Source organism: Leucoraja erinacea, chromosome 1 (genome assembly GCF_028641065.1).
Source record: "Leucoraja erinacea ecotype New England chromosome 1, Leri_hhj_1, whole genome shotgun sequence".
NCBI classification, from domain to species: Eukaryota; Metazoa; Chordata; class Chondrichthyes; order Rajiformes; family Rajidae; genus Leucoraja; species Leucoraja erinaceus.
This window is the reverse complement of record NC_073377.1, coordinates 141,209,234-141,228,730: the sequence shown is the minus strand read 5'-3', so window position 1 is coordinate 141,228,730 and position 19,497 is coordinate 141,209,234. Positions and strand designations below refer to the sequence as shown.

Here is a 19,497-nt window from a genome sequence, read left to right as displayed (position 1 = left end):
GAACTACTCCAAAATCTAAAGAGTTTTGAAAAATTATCACTAATTCATTCACTATTTCTGGAGCTACTTCCTTAAGTATTCTGGGATGCAGCCTATCTGGCCCTGGGGATTTATCGGCCTTTAATCCATTCAATTTACCTAACACCACTTCCCGGCTAAACTGGATTTCACTCAGTTCCTCCATCTCATTTGACCCCCGGTCCCCTGGTATTTCCGGCAGATTATTTATGTCTTCCTTAGTGAAGACAGAACCAAAGTTCTTATTCAATTGGTCTGCCATGTCCTTGTTCCCCATGATGAATTCACCCGTTTCTGACTGCAAGGGACCTACATTTGTTTTAACTAATCTTTTTCTCTTCACATATCTATACAAGCTTTTGCAGTCAGTTTTTATGTTCCCTGCCAGTTTTCGTTCATGATCTATTTTCCCTTTCCTAATTAAGCCCTTTGTCCTCCTTTGCTGGTCTCTGAATTTCTCCCAGTCCTCTGGTAGGCTGCTTTTTCTGGCTAATTTGTACGCTTCATCTTTTGTTTTGATACTATCCCTGATTTCCCTTGTTATCCACGGATGCACTACCTTCCCTATTTATTTTTTTGCCAAACTGGGATGAACAATTGTTGTAGTTCATCCATGCAGTCTTTAAATGCCTTCCATTGCATATCCACCGTCAACCCATTAAAAATCAATCGCCAGTCTATCTTGGCCAATTCACGTCTCATACCCTCAAAGTTACCTTTCTTTAAGTTCAGGACCTTTGTTTCCGAATTAACGATGTCACTCTCCATCCTAATGAAGAACTCAACCACATTATGGTCACTCTTGCCCAAGGGGCCACGCACAACAAGACTGCTAACTAACCCTTCCTCATTACTCAATACCCAGTCTAGAATAGGCTGCTCTCTCGTTAGTTCCTCTACACTTGCAGCTGTAATTGCAGCGAAAGGTGGTTCTACAAAGTATTGACTCAGGGGGGCTGAATACTTTTGCACCCCATGATTTTCAGTTTTTTATTTGTAAAAAAATTTGAAAACCATGTATCATTTTCCTTTCACTTCACAACTATGCACCACTTTGTGTTGGTCTATCACATAAAATCCCAATAAAATACATTTACGTTTGTGGTTGTAACATGACACAATGTGGAAAAGTTCAAGGGGTATGAATACTTTTGCAAGCCACTCTATGTGGTGAAGTTTATATTGACCGAGATTAATATGGTTAATCTACAGTCAACTGGCAAATATCTAATTTATATGACATGCATTACCGATGATTTAATATGTAGGAACTCCAAATACTTTGTTTAGTTTAGAGATACAGCACTGAAACAGACCCTTCGGCCCACCGGGTTCGCGCTGACCAGCGATCCACGCATATTAACACTATCCTACACACACTAGGGACAATTTTTACATTTATCATGCCAATTAACCTACACACATGTAGGTCATTGGAGTGTGGGAGGAAATCTAAGATCTCGGAAAAAACACACTTACTTGTTTGAAAGAGTGATTCGCTGTTGGATCTTTGTAGTGGTTCTCTATCAGCAGCAGGGCTTCGAGATGATGATTTAGGGTCCAGGTCTTGAGAGTTATCTGCAATCTCCACCTGGCCCTTCAATGAACTCGGCTTCACCTGGGGCAAGCACAAAAGGCAAGTAAAATACTGACAGAACACAAACAAAATACAAAACATTACAACATTTTCTGTGCATCGGAGTGAATGTCAAAGGAATGATTAGTGAGTGTTTAGATGACACGAAAAATTGTGGTTTTGATGATGGTGAAGTGAGTGGTGTTAAACTGCAGGATGATATAAACCAACTGATGAGCTGGGCAGAACAACGGCAGATGTATTTTAATAAGGGCGAGGTGGTGTATTTTAGGAGGTCTGATACAGGTACGATATGTATACAATAGACAATAGGTGCAGGAGGAGGCCTGATCCCTTCGAGCCAGCACCACCATTCAATGTGATCATGGCTGATCGTCCCCAATCAGTACCCCGTTCCTGCCTTCTCTCCATATCCTTTGACTCCGCTATCTTTAAGAGCCCTATCTAGCTCTCTCTTGAAAGTATCCAGAGAACCTGCCTCCACCTGAGGCAGAGAATTCCACAGACTCACAACTCTCTGTGAGAAAAGGTGTTTCCTCGTCTCCTTTCTAAATGGCTTGCTCTTATTCTTAAAATGCATGGAATAATGAGGTCATGGTGGGCAAGTCCAAAGATCCTTGAAATTGGCAGCACAGGTGGTGAAATATGTACGGGGTGCTTATCTTCATTAGCTGGTGCTCAGTGTTTAAGAGGAAGGGGGTTTTGATGAGACTTTATGAATGTTCAGCAGGAACAGTGTGTTCAGTTCAGGACATCAAGAATCAAGAGTGTTTCATTGTCATATGTCCCAGATAGAACAATGACATTCTTACTTGCATTGATTTCTCCCCATGATTTCAACGTGGAGATTACAGAGGAGATTTATCATGGACAGACAAAAATGCTGGAGAAACTCAGCGGGTGAGGCAGCATCTATGGAGCGAAGGAAATAGGAAAAGTTTCGTGGAAAAGCTTTTCCCACTGAGAGTAGGGAAGATTCAAACAAGGGGACATGACTTGAGAATTAAGGGACTGAAGTTTAGGGGTAATATGAGGGGGAACTTCTTTACTCAGAGAGTGGTAGCTGTGTGGAATGAGCTTCCAGTGAAGGGGGTGGAGGCAGGTTCGTTTTTATCATTTAAAAATAAATTGGATGGCTATATGGATGGGAAGGGAATGGAGGGTTATGGTCTGAACGCAGGTATATGGGACTAGGGGAGATTATGTGTTCGGCACGGACTAGAAGGGTCGAGATGGCCTGTTTCCGTGCTGTAATTGTTATATGGTTATATGGGTTGAGACCCTTCTTCAGACTGAACGTTGCCTATTTCCTTCGCTCCATAGATGCTGCCTCACCTGCTGAGTTTCTCCAGCATTTTTGTCTACCTTTGATTTTCCAGCATCTGCAGTTCCTTCTTAAAGATTTATCATGGATGCTGCCTGGAGTGGAATATTACAATTGTGAGGATAGGATGATCTAGTTTCTTTGAGTAGAGGAGTTCAAGAGAGAAGCTGGAAGGTATAAGCGGCATGGACACGGTAGATGGTAAGAAACCTTCTCCCCATGTCAGTAATATCAAAGGGTGAGGACGTAGATTTAAGCTAAGGATAGATTTAGAAGTAATCTGTGGAAGGCGTTTTTCACCCAGAGGATAGATGCCATCTAGACTGCGCTGCCTGAGAAGGTGGTGGAGGGAGATACTCTGACATTTAAGAAGCATCTTGATTAGTACAGATAATTGATTGGCAACATGTAAATGGAGGGCAGGGTCGAACAACCCATCTCGGAGTGTGCGCCCAATTACCATCTTTGTGAGTTACTGAGCTGAAGTAAATGATAATGACAAGTGTATAAAATCATGAGAGGAATAGATTGTGTAGAGGTGTATAAAAGCATAAGAGGAATAGATCGGGTAGATGCACAGAGTCTCTTGCCCAGAGTAGGGGAATCGAGGACTAGAGGACATAGGTTTAAGGTGAAGGGGAAAAGATTTACCAGGAATCTGAGGGGTAATTTTTTCACACAAAGGGTGGTGGGGGAATGGAACAAGCTGCCAGAGGAGGTAGTTGAGACAGGGACAATCCCAACGTTTAAGAAGCAGTTAGACAGGTACATGGATAGGACAGGTTTGGATGGATATGGACCAAATGCTGGCAGGTGGGACTTGTGTAACTGGGACATGTTGGCTGGTGTGGGCAAGTTCGGCTGAAGGACCAGTTTTCACACTGTATTACTCTATGACAGGGAGAGATTTTGACCTGGTAAGAACTGAACATTAAAACAAAAGTATTATTCCTGAGGTATTTTCTGACCAGATCTATCATCTTATGCTTATCTCTGCTGAAACTCTGATATGCATTTTTTACCTGTGTAATTAATTATTATTTCACTGTGCTCCTGTTAAGCCTCCTTTCCCTTATGTTTAAAATTCTGCTTCCATCTCCTAATTCAAAACATGACACATCCTAACTCTCTGAGTGATATAGGTTCTTGGCCACGTTGGGCCGAAGGACCTGTTTCCGTGCTGTATCCCAAAACCAAACTAAAAGAAAATCATAATTGTCAGCAACCACCTTTGTATGGTGTCCGAATGCTTCAGATAGAAGTAATTGTTTCATTCCCTTCACTTTCACAATGACGTACCTTAAAATTGCAGTCATTATCAGTATTCAGTACATGAGTGAACTTTCATCAAAAATCTAGGTATACTAACCATCCATCTATAAACATCAAGGCTTACTTGCAAATGAATGCTCACATTGGTGGACTGGAATTGTTCTCCACACAACGATTTTATCATTTTAATCGCTTTATTGTCCTCACTAAAATTGTAAAATATTCTTATGCAAACATATTTCAAACCTCTGCCACATATATACCAGTTATACAAATAAACTTATATGGTAATGCATTGTGTTTATATAATGCATTTCACAAACCTTGGGTTTTCCAAAATGTTATATAGGCAATTAGGAGTTTTTTGAAAAGAAGTGCAGTCAAGAGAGCTTATTGTCATGTGTCCCAGATAGGACAATGACATTCTTGCTTAGGAATTATGGTAACTCAGGTCCACAAACCATGACGAGAAAGTGCTCACTTTATCTGTTTAGATAAACTCCCAATAGGGCTATGGGCCATTTGGTACCTGCCATTTGGTACCTTTTCTGCTCACCCAATATGGAAAACAGGCCTTGATATCATCTTGTCTGAAACATGGTAACTCCACACAAAGCAAATGCTTTGTGGGGCTAGAACTACAAAGTTCTTTGTGGAATGTTGTGTTCCCACAAAGCGAAGCCCATGTTAAACTACAGGGTAATAATACCAGTCTAGATTATGCTCAATTATCTTAAGCATGAGATCAAAACTTCCTGTTTCGAAGACCACAAATCTGCAGGATCAAGCCTGTAGTAGTGATCCGTGGCACCTGGTTAACGCTACAAGCCAGACAAGTTTAAATTGATCTATAAGAATACATGATGTTTAGGATCTCACAAGAAACAGGTTTGTGAGAAGGTTTAGCAGTGTGCCATAATTTGTGCAATCAATATATTTCACTATTTAGTATTAGAAAGGAATAAAGATGAGCAGTGTTAAAACTTGTTGATTTCATGTCTTACTTTTTTGTCATCTTGATCCCAGTAAACCGGTCCGCCACCTTCATCGCTGTCTTCAATCCAAAATCCTCTGCTTTGCCATTCACCTACTATTATACAACATTTTTAAAGTTAGAGTCAAAAATTGTATAAGATTTCAATTCTGTTTTTGTCAATGACAACATGAATGCACTCTAAACTCCCTGCTTTCGTGATGCAATTACTGCAATGTTTGTAAAGAAATTTGGGATCTAGCTAGTTTTAAAAATTCCAGTGGCAGTTGTGAACATTTAATCTGTCTGCGTACCACTGTTTCAAAACACTGTGTGAAGCAGATTGTATGCATGATGTAAAATACCATTTCCCCAGTGTGTTTCATCAATGCAAGATGTGTGGAAAGGGGACATGAAGAATTGAATCAAATCTTTGCTGCACTAGTTTAGTTTAGTTTAGATATACAGCGTGGAAAAAGGCCCTTTGGCCCACCGAGTCCACGCCAACCAATGAGCACCCATACACTGGTACTATCCTACACACTTGGGACAATTTACAAAGGCTAATTAACCTACAAACCTGCACATAATTTTTGGAGTGTAGGAGGAAACTGGAGCACCCGGAGAAAACCCATGCGGTCACTGGGAGAATGTACAAACTCCGTATAGACAGCACCCGTGATCAGGATCGAACCCGGGTCCCCGGTGCTGTAAGACAGCAACTCTACTCTTGTGCTGCCCCTAGGCTCTGCACAGGATCAATACAAAGATCTGCTGGATTCCACAGCCAAGAGGGAGAGTTGTATTACTCTTCATGAAAATCAATGATGGTTACGCCATTATTACACAAAGGCTTGTTGTGAACAATTGAATCATTTAAAGACGTTCTAACATCTAACACTCTGATTCCTGTCTAATAGACTTACCAGTCCCTTGATACTACCTAGTTTGTGACATATGAGGAGAAGGGAATAGGGTGCTGAAGTTAATGACCAACAGTGACTGTGCTGAATGGTGCAGCAAACCTCAAGGGATAAGTTATATGCCTTCTGTTTCCATGAAAGGCAAAAAATAACTTTATATGTTGGATATCCAAAATAAAACAAGAAAATGGTTAGAGTAATTAGCAGGTCTAGTACTCTAACGTTAGAGTACTAACCAAAATTAGAGTCATACATCATGGAAACAGGCCCTTCATCCTATCTTGCCCACACTGACCAACATGTCCCAGCTACACTAGTCCAACCTGCTTGCGTTTGGCCCATATACCTCCAAACCTGTCCTGTCCATGTACCTGTCTAACTGTTTCTTAAACGTTGGGATAGTCCCAGCCTCAACTACCTCCTCTGGCAGCTCGTTCCATACACCCACCACAATTTGTGTGAAAATGTTACCCCTCAAATTTCTATTAATTCTTTCCCCCTTCACCTTAAACCTCTGTCCTCTGGTCCTTAATTCCCCTACTCTGGGCAAGAGGCTGTGTGCTTCTAATTGTGATATTGTCACAGTCTGCCCTCTTCTCATTCTCATCCACTTCACCTCCCAGTACTTTTCCACCGGTCCCTCCTTCTCCTCACCTGCCTGCCTTCCACTCCCCTCTCATCAGCCTAACTCTCCTCACCTGTTGCACTCAGTTGCCTCTGATCACCTATTAACCCGGTATATAGACTATCCTCACCGTTCACACAGTGCCAGATTGTTCTCAGCATTCATACAAGACTCTCCAGCGATTTCCCGACTGCCTACACGGATTCGAACCTGCCTGCCCCTGACCATTCCGTCCTGTCGTCTTCCCGGATATCACCTCAGCCTTCTGTCCCCGACCTCCTGGTTTCTGTCTGCCTCTCTCCTGTGTTGTCTGGTGTATCCCTGCAACGGTTGCTCGACTACCTGCCTGACTTCGACTCTCCTTTCGTCTGTCCCTTGCTGGTTTGTTTGCATCGTGTTGGATCTCCTGGTTACCGGATCTTCCGCTACCCTGACTACGTCTCCTGCCTGCCCCTCTTCGGAACCCTCGCTCAATCCTGAGCCTCTGTGTGAGTACGGTGTACCCATTCCTGTGTTACTACTCTGTGTTACAGTATTGTTATAAGGTTCATTACCAATTATACCTGCCTGATTCTGTGCTGCTATTGGGTCCAAGCTATACCCGTTACAGATATCTGTTTCTCTATCTACCGCTGCCTGACATGTTGAATATTTCCTGCATTTTCTGTTTTTATTCAGGATATGTGAACTGCCTTTCTTCTATGCACCATGTGGGAGTAGCCAGTATGAAAAGGTAGAGTATAATCTACCATTGAGACTTGATGGGCCGAATGGCCTAATTCTACTACTATCACTTATGACCTTATTATAGGGGTGGGGCAAGACCAAGCAAGCAATAGGTGGTACAGGTAAGGAGGGGGTGATTGGCAGATAATAGTAGGGTGGAGGAAGGAAATGTAGAAAACATAGAAAATAGGAATCAGCCATTTGGCACTTTGAGCCAACACTGCCATTCAATATGATCATAGCTGTTTACATATTGTGTTGTGCTGCAGCAAGTAAGAATTTCATTGTTCTGTCTGGGACATATGGCAATAAAACACTCTTCAGCATCCAAAATCAGTACCCCGTCCCTGCTTTGTCCCCATATCCTATGATTCCCTTTGCCCCAAGAGCTATATAACTCTCTCTTGAAAACATCCAGTGAATTGGCCTCCACTGCCTACTGTGGCAGAGAATTCCACAGATTCACAACTCTCTGGGAGAAAAGGTTTTTCCTCATCTCAGTCCTAAATGGCCTACCCCTTATTCTTAAACTGTGACCCTTGGTTCTGGACTCCTCTACATCTTGAGACAATTTTTCCTGCATTTAGCCTGTCCAATCCCTTTAAGAATTTTATATATTTCTATAAGAGTGGAGATAGCAATTGTGACTGGGCGATAAGTGGAGAATGAAAGGCTGATGTTACTGGATATAGCAGTCCCTGTGGAAACCAGAAAGAGTGGGGAGTGGAAGATGTGACTGGCGATGGGATCACATTGTAGCTGACAGGAATGCTGAGGAATGGATATGCTTGATGCAGAGGCTGTTGTGATGAAAGGTAAGGACTATGAGAATTTGACCACTCATCTCACCAAAGAAAAAGATAATAACCAGAGAATAAGGTGGTGGGTTTCTTAAATGTGTGAGCAGAGAGACGGAGGGGTGTAAAATGAGGGTAGAAGCAATAGGTAGCAAGGCGAAAAGTAAAAGTGGCAGGCAGACAAATCCAGGGCAAAAATCAAAAAGGGCCACTTTTCAACATAATTGTATAAGGCATAAGAGTGTTGTAAAAACAAGCCTGAATGCTTTATGTCTCAATGCATGGAGCATTCGTAATAAGGTGGATGAGTTGAATGTGCAGATGGTTATTAATGAATATGATATAGATGTAGTCCCAGCCAGCCGAGACTACTGCTTCGGCGGCGGTGCAGCGCTGGGATACCAACACGGAATGGGCGATGCCTTACTGGGTCGCCGTGCGGTAAGCACCGGATGCTGTGGCCGCCGACTCCCAACATCGTAGAGCTGGGGCTATCAGGGCGTCTGGCCGCGGGCGGCGCTGGATTTGGAGCGCCGCGGGGCCTGGGATCGAGTTCGCCGGGGTCGGAGCTCCAACCGGCGCGGCCTGAGGGCTACGAGTGCCCCGGTCTCCGGGGAGGAGGCGGCCGCTCCAGAATTTCCAAACCGCTGAGGAATTGTTTCACCCGACTCCGGTGTTCCATCTCACGGCAAGAGGGCCCTGAAAATTATCGGACTGGCTGCAAGGCCACAAATGGGCCCCGACCTCGGGTGTTTCAGAGGAAGAGGACTTAACTTTCTGGTGCCTTTCCCCACAGTGGAAATTTTTGATTCTGCTGTGGGGGGGACGTTTGTGTTGAACTCTATAATGTGTTGTGTCCGTTTTCTTTATTTTTTTTAACCTTTTTCTCTGGTCTGTATGGAAGCTTATTATCTATTTTATGTAAAGCACTTTGGTGTCAATGTGAGTTGACTTAAAACGTGCTATATAAATAAAACTTACTTACTTACTAGTTGGGATCATGGAGACATGGCTCCAGGGTGACCAAGGCTGGGAGCTGAACATCCAGGGATATTCAATATTCAGGAGGGGTAGAGAGAAAGGAAAAGGAGATGGGGTAGCGTTGCTGGTTAGAGAGGAGATTGACGCAATAGAAAGGAAGGACATTAGCTTGGAGGATGTTGAATCGATATGGGTAGAATTGCGAAACACTAAGGGGCAGAAAACGCTAGTGGGAGTTGTGTGCAGACCACCTAACAGTAGTAGTGGAGTTGGGGATGGCAGCAAACAGGAAATTAGAAATGCGTGCAACAAAGGTAAAACAATTATAATGGGTGACTACAATCTACATATAGATTGGGTGAATTGGCAGGGGAGCTGAGGAAGAGGATTTATTGGAATGTATGAGGGATAGTTTTCGAAACCAACATGTAGAAGAACCAACGAGAGAGCAGGTTATTCTAGACTGGGTATTGAGTAATGAGGAAGGGTTAGTTAGCAGTCTTGTTGTGCGTGGCCCCTTGGGCAAGAGTGACCTGTGACATAATTAATTCAGAAACAAGGGTTCTGAACTTTAAAAAAAGGTAACTTTGAGAGTATGAGACGGGAATTGGCCAAGATAGACTGGCAATTGATTCTTAAAGGGTTGACGGTGGATAGGCAATAGAAGGCATTTAAAGACTTTATGGATGAACTACAACAATTGTTCATCCCAGTTTGGCAAAATAATAAATCAGGGAAGGTAGCGCATCCGTGGATAACAGGGGAAATCAGGGGTAGTGTCAAAACAAAAGATGAAGCATACAAATTAGCCAGAAAAAGCAGCCTACCAGAGGACTGGGAGAAATCCAGAGTCCAGCAGAGGAGGATAAAGGGCTTAATTAGGAAAGGGAAAATAGATTATGAATGAAAACTGGCAGGGAACATAAAAACTGACTGCAAAAGTGTTTATAGATATGTGAAGAGAAAAAGATTAGTTAAAACAAATGTAGGTCCCTTGCAGTCAGAAACATGTGAATTGATCATGGGGAACAAGGACATGGCAGACCAATTGAATAACTACTTTGGTTCTGTCTTCACTAAGGAAAACATAAATAATCTGCCGGAAATAGCAGGGGACTGGGGGGTCAAATGAGATGGAGGAACTGAGTGAAATCCAGTTTAGCCGGGAAGTGGTCTTGGGTAATTGAATTGATTAAAGGCCGATAAATCCCCAGAGCCAGATAGGCTGCATCCCAGAGTACTTAAGGAAGTAGCCCCTGATATAATGGATGCATTAGTGATAATTTTTCAAAACCCTTTAGATTCTGGAGTAGTTCCTGAGGATTCGAGGGTAGCTAATGTAACCCCACTTTTTAAAAAGGGAGGGAGAGAGAAAACGGGGAATTACAGATCAGTTAGTCTAACATCGGTAGTGGGGAAAATGCTAGTCAGTTAATAAAGATGGGATAGCAGCACATTTGGAAAGTGGTGAAATCATTGGACAGTCAGCATGGATTTATGAAAGGTAAATCATGTCTGACAAATCTAATATAATTTTTCGAGGATGTAACTAATAGAGTGGATAAGGGAGAACCAGTGGTTGTGTTATATCTGGACTTTCAGAAGGCTTTCGACAAGGTCCCACATAAGAGATTTGTATGCAAAGTTAAAGCACACGGTATTGGGGTTCAGTATTGATGTGGATAGAGAACTGGCTGGCAGACGGGAAGCAAAGAGTAGGAGTAAACGGGTCCTTTTCAGAATGGCAGGCAGTGACTAGTGGGGTACCGCAAGGCTCAGTGCTGGGACCCCAGCTATTTACAATATATATTAATGATTTGGATGAGGGGAATTTAATGCAAGATGTCCAAGTTTGCAGATGACATGAAACTGGGAGGCAGTGTTAGCTGTGAGGAGGATGCTAGGAGACTGCAAGGTGACTTGGATAGGTTGGGTGGGTGGGCAAATGCATGGCAGATGCAGTATAATGTGGATAAGTGTGAGGTTATTCACATTTGTGGCAAAAACAGGAAAGTAGACTATTATCTGAATGGTGGCCAATTAGGAAAAGGGGAGATGCAACGAGACCTGGGTGTCATGGTACACCAGTCATTGAAAGTATGCATGCAGGTACAGCAGGCAGTGAAGAAAGCGAATGGTATGTCAGCATTCATAGCAAAAGGATTTGAGTATAGGAGCACGGAGGTTCTACTGCAGTTGACCACACCTGGAGTATTGCGTACAGTTTTGGTGTCCTACTCTGAGGAAAGACATTCTTCCGATAGAGGGAGTACAGAGAAGGTTCATCAGACTGATTCCTGGGATGTCAGGACTTTCATGTGAAGAAACTTTCATATGAAAACTCGGCTTGTACTCGCTAGAATTTAGAAGATTGAGGGGGGATCTTATAGAAACTTACAAAATTCTTAAGGGGTTGGACAGGCTAGATGCAGGAAGATTGTTCCCGATGTTGGAGAAGTCCAGAACAAGGGGTTACAGTTTAAGGATAAGGGTGGAGTCTTTTAGGACCGAGATGAGAAAAACATTTTTCACACGGAGTGGTGAATCTCTGGAATTCTCTGCCACAGAAGGTAGTTGACGACAGTTAATGGGCTATATTTAAGAGGTAGTTAGATGTGGCCGTTGTGGCTAAGGGGATTAGGGGGTATGGAGAGAAGGCAGGTACGGGATACCGAGTTGGATGATCAGCCATGATCTTATTGAATGGCAGTGCAGGTTCGAAGGGCCGAATGGCCTACTCCTGCACCTATTTTCTATGTTTCTATCTGTTTGGGGGGAGGTGGGTGACTTCAAAAGGGAAGGGTAGTGAGGAGATACAGATGAAGGATTAGTTGACCATGGTGTGTGGAGGGTGGGAGGGTGAAATAGTGAGTTCTGAGAAAGGAAAATATTTCAGATATCCATCTTGAGATGTTGTGGATAAGGATATGGATCCTTTTTGTCCAGAGCTTTTTAACACAGCGGCTGCTTGACCAGTTGTTTTACTCCAGCACGTTGGGTCTATAAACCAGCACCTGCAAATCTTTTCCTACACATGTAGATTAAGTAAATGTGGGAGTCAGTGGGTTTATAGTTGATATCAGAGGATAGATTGTGTCCTGAAATGGAGATGGAGAAATCAAGAAAGGGGCGAGAGGTACCAGAAATGGTCAAAGTGAATTTGAGGCCAGGATGGAAGGTAGCGGCGAACTTAATGAAATTAATGTCCTATACGTGTGTAGCAAGAATCAACAATGCCAGCATTGATGTAGTGGAGAATAAATTGGGGAGTGGTAATATAGTAGGCTTTGAACATAGAAAAACTTTTGAATGTATTTTACAAATTTACAATCAGTATATCTTTCCCAGAGTGGAAATGTCAAATCCTAGACAGCGTAACTTTAGTTTAGTTTTGTTTAGTTTTGAAGTTTAGAGACACAGTGCGGAAACAGGCCCTTCGGCCCACCGGGTCCGTGCCGACCAACGATCCCCGCACATTAACACTATCCTACACACACACTAGGGACAGTTTTTACATTTACCAAGCCAATTAACCTCACAAACCTGTACGTCTTTGTAGTGTGGGAGGAAACTGAAGATCTCGGAGAAAACCCACGCAGGTCACAGGGAGTACGTACAAACTCTGTACAGACAGCACCCGTAGTCGGGATCGAACACGGGTCTCCGTCGCTGCATTCGCTGTAAGGCAGCAACTCTACCGCTGCGCTGCCGTGACCGTCCAAAAGTTCAGAGGTGGAATGAAGTTGTACGAGGCAATGTTTTTTTCCACACAGAGAGTGGTAGATACCTCAAACACACAGCCAGGACTGGTGGTAGAAGTAGATACAATAGTGGCTTTTCAGTGGCTTAAAGATAGGCAAATAGATTTGCAGGGAATGGGAGGGCATGTATCACATGCAGGCAAAAGGGATGACTTTAATTTGGCATCATGTTTGGCACAGGCATTGTGGGAGGAAGGACCTGTTCCTGTGCTGTACCATCCAAGTCAATCCTAGTCAATATTGGGAAAGTTAAAATTCCCTATTGGTACCTATTGCTTTTACTCTGTTCTGCAATCTATCTGCCCATCCGTTATTCTAATTCCTGCTGATTTTTGAGAAGCCAACTATAACCTCAACAAAAAGACTGTCCCTTCCTTATTCCTGAGTCCTATCCATACAGCATCATTGTCCAATTGAAGCACTGGTGCAATGCTCTCGCTAATCAGCAGCCCCACACCTCGCTCTCATACATTCCCCTCTGCCATGCCGAAGCTTCCACACGGCAGAACATTGAGATACCAATCTTGCACTTCACTCCATCACGTTTCCGTGATTGCAATAATATGATCCATGCTCTTTTCTACTTACAGAACAAATCAATTGCCTTTAGAATCACAGTCGTGATTGAGCTATAAAGCACAGAAGCAGGCCCTTTGGTCAAACTCATCATATCAAACAAATTGTTTAATTGAGCTCATCCCACTTACTGTACCTCGCCCATATCACTCCAAACCTTTGCTATTCATGTACCTATCTATGTCCCTTTTAAATGTCACCATTGTACCCATTTCTACCACTTCCTCTGGCACTTGTTTCATGCAGTCAACACTCTCTGTGTGAAACGTTGGCCCTTGGGTCCCTTTTAAATCTTTCCATTCCCATAAATCGATGCCCTCTACTCTTGATTTGATTACCCATCTGAAATGTCTGTGTGGATTCATCTTACTTTACCTACAGCATGCTCCTCCTGAATGTGTATATCTCTAGAAGGTTGCCTCTCAGCTCCTATTCTCCAGGGGAAAAAGGCTTGGGTTATTTCATATCCCCTTATACCTCAAACACTCCAGACCCAGTAACATCTTCATAAATCTTCTTTGTACACCAGAATTCTAAACAGAACTCCAAATGTGGCCTTATCAATGTCTTGTACAGCTGAAACATGATGTTCCAACTCCTGCACTCGATACCCCAACCAAATCGCATGTCATCTATAGCATCCTGTCCATCTGTGTTGCCACCATCATGAAACAATCTACATAATTCTCTTCTTCCCTAGATCCTTCTGTTCTCTTTCCTGGACCTCATCATTCTAAGCCCTGTCCCAATTTACAAGTTCATTCCAAGAGCTCTCCCCAGTTTTAAAAAAATCAAACTCGTGGTAAGCACGGAGAATGAACATAACGGGTACGTCGGAGCTCGGGGACGTCTCTTAGCGCTAACGGCAGGTACTCGGGAAGACTCGCTAACGGCAGGAAAGCATGGGAAGACTCGTGAAGATTTTTCAACATGATGAAAAATGTCCACAAGAACCTCGAGTACCGACGAGTGGCCATTACCGTAAATCTCCGAGTTCGAATCAGGGCAAACTCGGGAGAACTCTTGGAATGAACTCGTACAGTGGGACAGGGCTTTAAGTCCTGCCCAGTTTTGTCCTACCAAAATGCAACACAGCACATTTACCTGAATTAAACTCCATCTGCCATTCCATGGCCCATTGGCCCAGTTGATCAAGATCCTACAGCAATTATAGATAATCTTCATCAATGTTCATTATACAATCTACTTTAGTGTCATCATGGAAACAGTCCCTTCGGTCCACCGAGACCTCATCAACCAGTGATCCACACATATTAACACAATCCTACACAAATTAGGGACAATTTGACACTTGTACCAAACCAATGAACCTACAAACCTGTACATCATTGGAGTGTGGGAGGAAACTAAAAATCTCAGAGAAAACCTATATGGTCACGGGGAGAACATTCAAACTCCATACAGACAGCACGGGTCTCCGGTACAGCAAGCGCTGTAAGGCAGCAATTCTACTGCTGTGCCACTGTGCTGCATAACTTATTAACCACTCCTCTTATACTCACAGCCAAATCTATATTACTAAAAGTCTGATCTTGACCGCTTTTGACCCGCTGTGGTGCGATTTCCGAGAGAACGCCGCCACCTACGGCCGTCATTTTTGGCCACCTCGCTCAGAGCCCACGTCCGCCTTCCTGGACCAGAGGATTTTTCCCATCGATTAAAAATCAGAGATATATTAATGTTTTTAAAACATTTGCCATTCTCTCTGCTGCCCCTGCTCGAGGGAGGGGGAGGGACTATAAAACCGGGAAGTGGTGTGCCTCAGTCTCTGCAAGATGGATGAAGCCAAAGTGTCACATCTCTCTGAGCTCTGAATAACACTGAACACATGTCTACTCAACTGTGAGTCCCCTTAATGTGGTTTGAAAATGAAAATATGGTTGGTTTGAAGTAAAAAGGCAATGTCTGCAAATGTGGTTTGTGTGCTTTGGCTTGAAGTTGAAAGGCACTACTTACTGCAAATGGTGGCTTGGGTGCTTTGGCTTGAAGTTGAAACATAGAAACATAGAAAATAGGTGCAGGAGTAGGCCATTTGGCCCTCCGAACCTGCACTGCCATTCAATATGATCATGGCTGATCATGCAACTCAGTATCCTGTACCTGCCTTCTCTCCATACTCCCTGACCCCCTTAGCCACAAGGGCCACATCTAACTCCCTCTTAAATATAGCCAATGAACTGGCCTCGACTACCTTCTGTGGCAGAGAATTCCAGAGATTCACTACTCTCTGTGTGAAAAATGTTTTTCTCATCTTGGTCCTAAAAGACTTCCCCCTCATCCTTAAACTGTGACCCCTTGTTCTGGACTTCCACAACATCGGGAACAATCTTCCTGCATCTAGCCTGTCCAACCCCTTAAAAATTTTGTAAGTTTCTATAAGATCCCTCCTCGATCTTCTAAATTCTAGCGAGTACAAGCCGAGTCTCTCCAGTCTTTCTTCATATGAAAGTCCTGACATCCCAGGAATCAGTCTGGTGAACCTTATCTGTACTCCCTCTATGGCAAGAATGTCTTTCCTCAGATTAGGAGACCAAAACTGTACGAAAGGCACTACTTACTGCAAATGGTGGTTTGGGTGCTTTGGCTTGAAGTTGAAAGGCACTACTGCCTGCAAATGGTGGTTTGGGTGCTTTGGCTTGAAATTAAAAGGCACTACTGCAAATCCACTTACTTCCTGTTTGCACTGTATATTGATTTTAGATAAAACGCTACCACTTACGGCTGTGATTTTTGGCCATCTCACTCAGTCCCCCTGCGCCCAGCAGGTGCTGAGAATTCTTCCCATCAATGAAAAATAAAAGTGTTATTAGTGTTTAAAAAATGTTGAGAATCTCTCTCATGTCAATCACACCATGAAGGCCACACCTTTTCTGGTCAAAGGGGGAGGAGTTATAAAACCCGACGTGTGGGTGTGGCTCAGTCTCTGCATGATGGGGGAAGAGAGAGGTCACGATTCCGAGCTGTGAATCAACTGAACACACTGAATGTGTACTGAACTGTGAGTTTGGAGTTTTGTGTGGTTTTATGGTGTTCACCCTGCATGAAATGGTATGAAGCTGCATTTGAATTTGGTGGCCTTGCACCCTGCTTGAAATGGAATGAAACTACACTTGAATTTGGTGGCCTTGCACCCTGCTTGAAGTGGAATGAAACTGCACTTGAATTTGGCGGCCTTGCACACTGCTTGAAGTAGCAGGAAACTGCACTTGAATTTGGTGGCCTTGCACCCTGCTCAAAGTAGTAAGAAACTGCACTTGAATTTGGTGGCCTTGCTCCAACCTTGAAATGGTAGGAAAATGGATTTGAATTTGGTGGCCTTGCACCCTGCTTGAAATGGAATTTCAAGGAATAGCCATGAGTCAACTGCCAGCCCACCAGCCGTGAGTGAGCTGCCAGCAGATCAGGCTTGACGGACTGAGCTGCCACACCAAGAACCCATACCAGCACTCCAGAAAGCCCCCCCCCACTGGCCACCAATATTGGAATTGGTGGAGAGGTGGAATATTGTGTCGGGAGACCCGCCCTCCCGTGTAAACATGGGACCCAACGGGTCCCACTTAGTCTAGTATTTAATATAAATTGGTAATATAATTTGGCGTATTGTGTTCAGTTTTGGTCGCCATGTTATAGGAAAGATTTTGTTAAGCTGGAAAGGCTGCAGTGAAGATTCACAAGGATGTTGACAGGACTCGGGTGCCTGAGCTTTTAGGGAGAGGTTGAGCAGACTTGGACTTTATTCCTTAGGGCGCAGAAGGATGAGGGTGATCTGATAGAGGTGTATAAAATCATGCGGGGAATAGATAGGATAAATGTACAGTCTTTTACCTGAAATAATGGAACCAAGAAGCTGGGGATATAGGTTTAAGGTGAGAGGAGAAAGATTTTATAGGATTGAGACCCAACCTTTCACACAAAGGGTGGTAGGTATATGAACGTGGTAGGTATATGGAACAAGTTACCAGAGGCAGGTACTATAACAACATTTAAAATACATTTGGACAGATACATATATAGAAAAAGTTAAAAAAGAATATGGGCCAAATGCAGGCAGGAGGGACTAGTGTAGATGGGGCATCTTGGTTAGCGTGGGCAAGTGGGGCCAAATGGCCTGTTTCCATGTTGTGTAATAAACATAAACAAACCCAGCACAAGCCTTATGGTTCAACCACTTATTGATCGCGTCCATTCTGAGAACCAACCCTCTATTATCACAAGCTCTTTCCAACCTTCCAGCCAATTGTGAACATAGTTGGCTGGCTCACTCTAGTACCCATGTGCTACTTTGATAAAGATAATGATCACTGCAATGCCCTCATCAACCTTTTGTTACCTGGTCAAAAAACTCAATCAAATTGGTGAGGCACAATTTCCATGCACAAATGCCACAAATCTTTGCCTTTCCAAATTCTATCTCTCAGAAACCCCTTTAAAGTTATCCACCACTGATGCCAGGCTCTAGTTCACAAGTTATAGGAGTAGAATTAGGCCATTCGGCCCATCGAGTCATCTCCGGCATTCAATCATGGCTGATCTCTGCCTCCTAATCCCATTTTCCTGTCTTCTCCCCAAAACCTTTATCACACGTTCTAATCAAGAATTTGACTATCTCTGCCTCAAAAATATCCACTCTTGGCCTCCACAGCCCTCTGTGGCAACGAGTTCCACAGATTAACTACCCTCTGATTAAAGAGGTTCCTCCTCACCTCCTTTCTAAAATAGTGTCCTTTAATTCTATGACCTCTGGTCCTAGACTCTCCCACCAGTGGAAACATCCTCTCCACATCCACTCTATGTCTTTCATTATTCTGTACGTTTCAATGAGGTTCTCTCTCAACCTTCTAAACTCCAGCGAGGCCCAGTGCTGTCAAATGCTCATAATATGCTACCCATTCATTCCTGGAATCATTCTGTATACCTCCTCTGGTCTCTCTCCAGAGCCAGCATATCCTTCCTCAGATATGGGGCCCAGATGTGCTTACAGTTCTCCAGATGCAGCCTGACCAGTGCCTTAAAGAGCCTCAGCATTACATCTCTCATTCTCTCTCTTGCATTTTCTTAAATCGAGGCTCAATATGAGTCACCCTTCAGTCTTCCAATGTCCCACCTGCAGCTAATGATAAAAAGAATGAAGTTGCCTTTCTTCTTTTTAAAGAGAAAGGACACAATGAAAAGACGCTACTCTCAAAATGTACAGAGGTAACCAAGACTGAGATATTAGTTTTGCAGCCGATTCCACGGAATGACAGACAACTTGGCATTAGAATGCAATGCAGAATAATAATGAAACATGAAATAAGCTGCCTGTACCATGTTGTCTGTAGACAGGAGGCTTTCTGTAGATGTTATCTGCTTTCCCCTCGGTTTCTGAAAAAAAAAGAAAGATTTAGCAAGAAGGGATCCTGTGTGTTGAAAAATAAAACAAAGCAAAATTATTGGCCAGAATCCATTTTTAAATATAAAAATCGAAGCATAGTAATATTTCATTCAGGTTATACTTATTATCTGAAATACTAAGAGTATGCCAAATTACAGCCTCTATAAATGCATAAAATGTTATGACTAAGATCTAGAGATTACAGCGGTTGGATTATGGTCTTTGATTTCATTCCACAAACTCAGCTATTGAGCTCAACATTTTATCATTATGCACTGCAATAATATTTATATTTCACTTTCAGTGAAGACATGTCTTGTAGCTTACTTATGCAAGAACACAGAAAGATCAACGCTTTAATTAAAACATATGTGTACCTTAGATCTGTCCATCTTACTGGTAAGTCTGGGATGGAGTGATTAAATACTTACATTTGTGTACAATTTTAAATGAAACCTAGCAGTTCCTTTCTCTCATTACTGACACCAGTTTCTCTTTGAACTGCTTATGTTTTCCAGGCACTTGTACA

At 43.1% G+C, this 19,497-nt stretch overlaps 1 protein-coding gene across 2 annotated transcripts in view; it reads right to left on the bottom strand.

Annotated features, from left to right (window-relative positions):
- Positions 1–1,309: 1,309 nt before the first annotated feature.
- The window catches only part of LOC129702794 (actin-binding LIM protein 2-like), a 230,139-nt gene continuing 211,951 nt past the window's right edge, over positions 1,310–19,497 (bottom strand). For both annotated transcript variants that reach the window (XM_055644778.1, XM_055644787.1), the window contains 3 exons: positions 18,902–18,958; positions 5,216–5,301; positions 1,310–1,636 (listed from right to left, as the gene is read on the bottom strand). In XM_055644778.1, coding sequence (XP_055500753.1) covers positions 1,310–1,636; positions 5,216–5,301; positions 18,902–18,958 — 470 coding nt within the window. The remainder of the gene's footprint in view (positions 1,637–5,215; positions 5,302–18,901; positions 18,959–19,497) is intronic.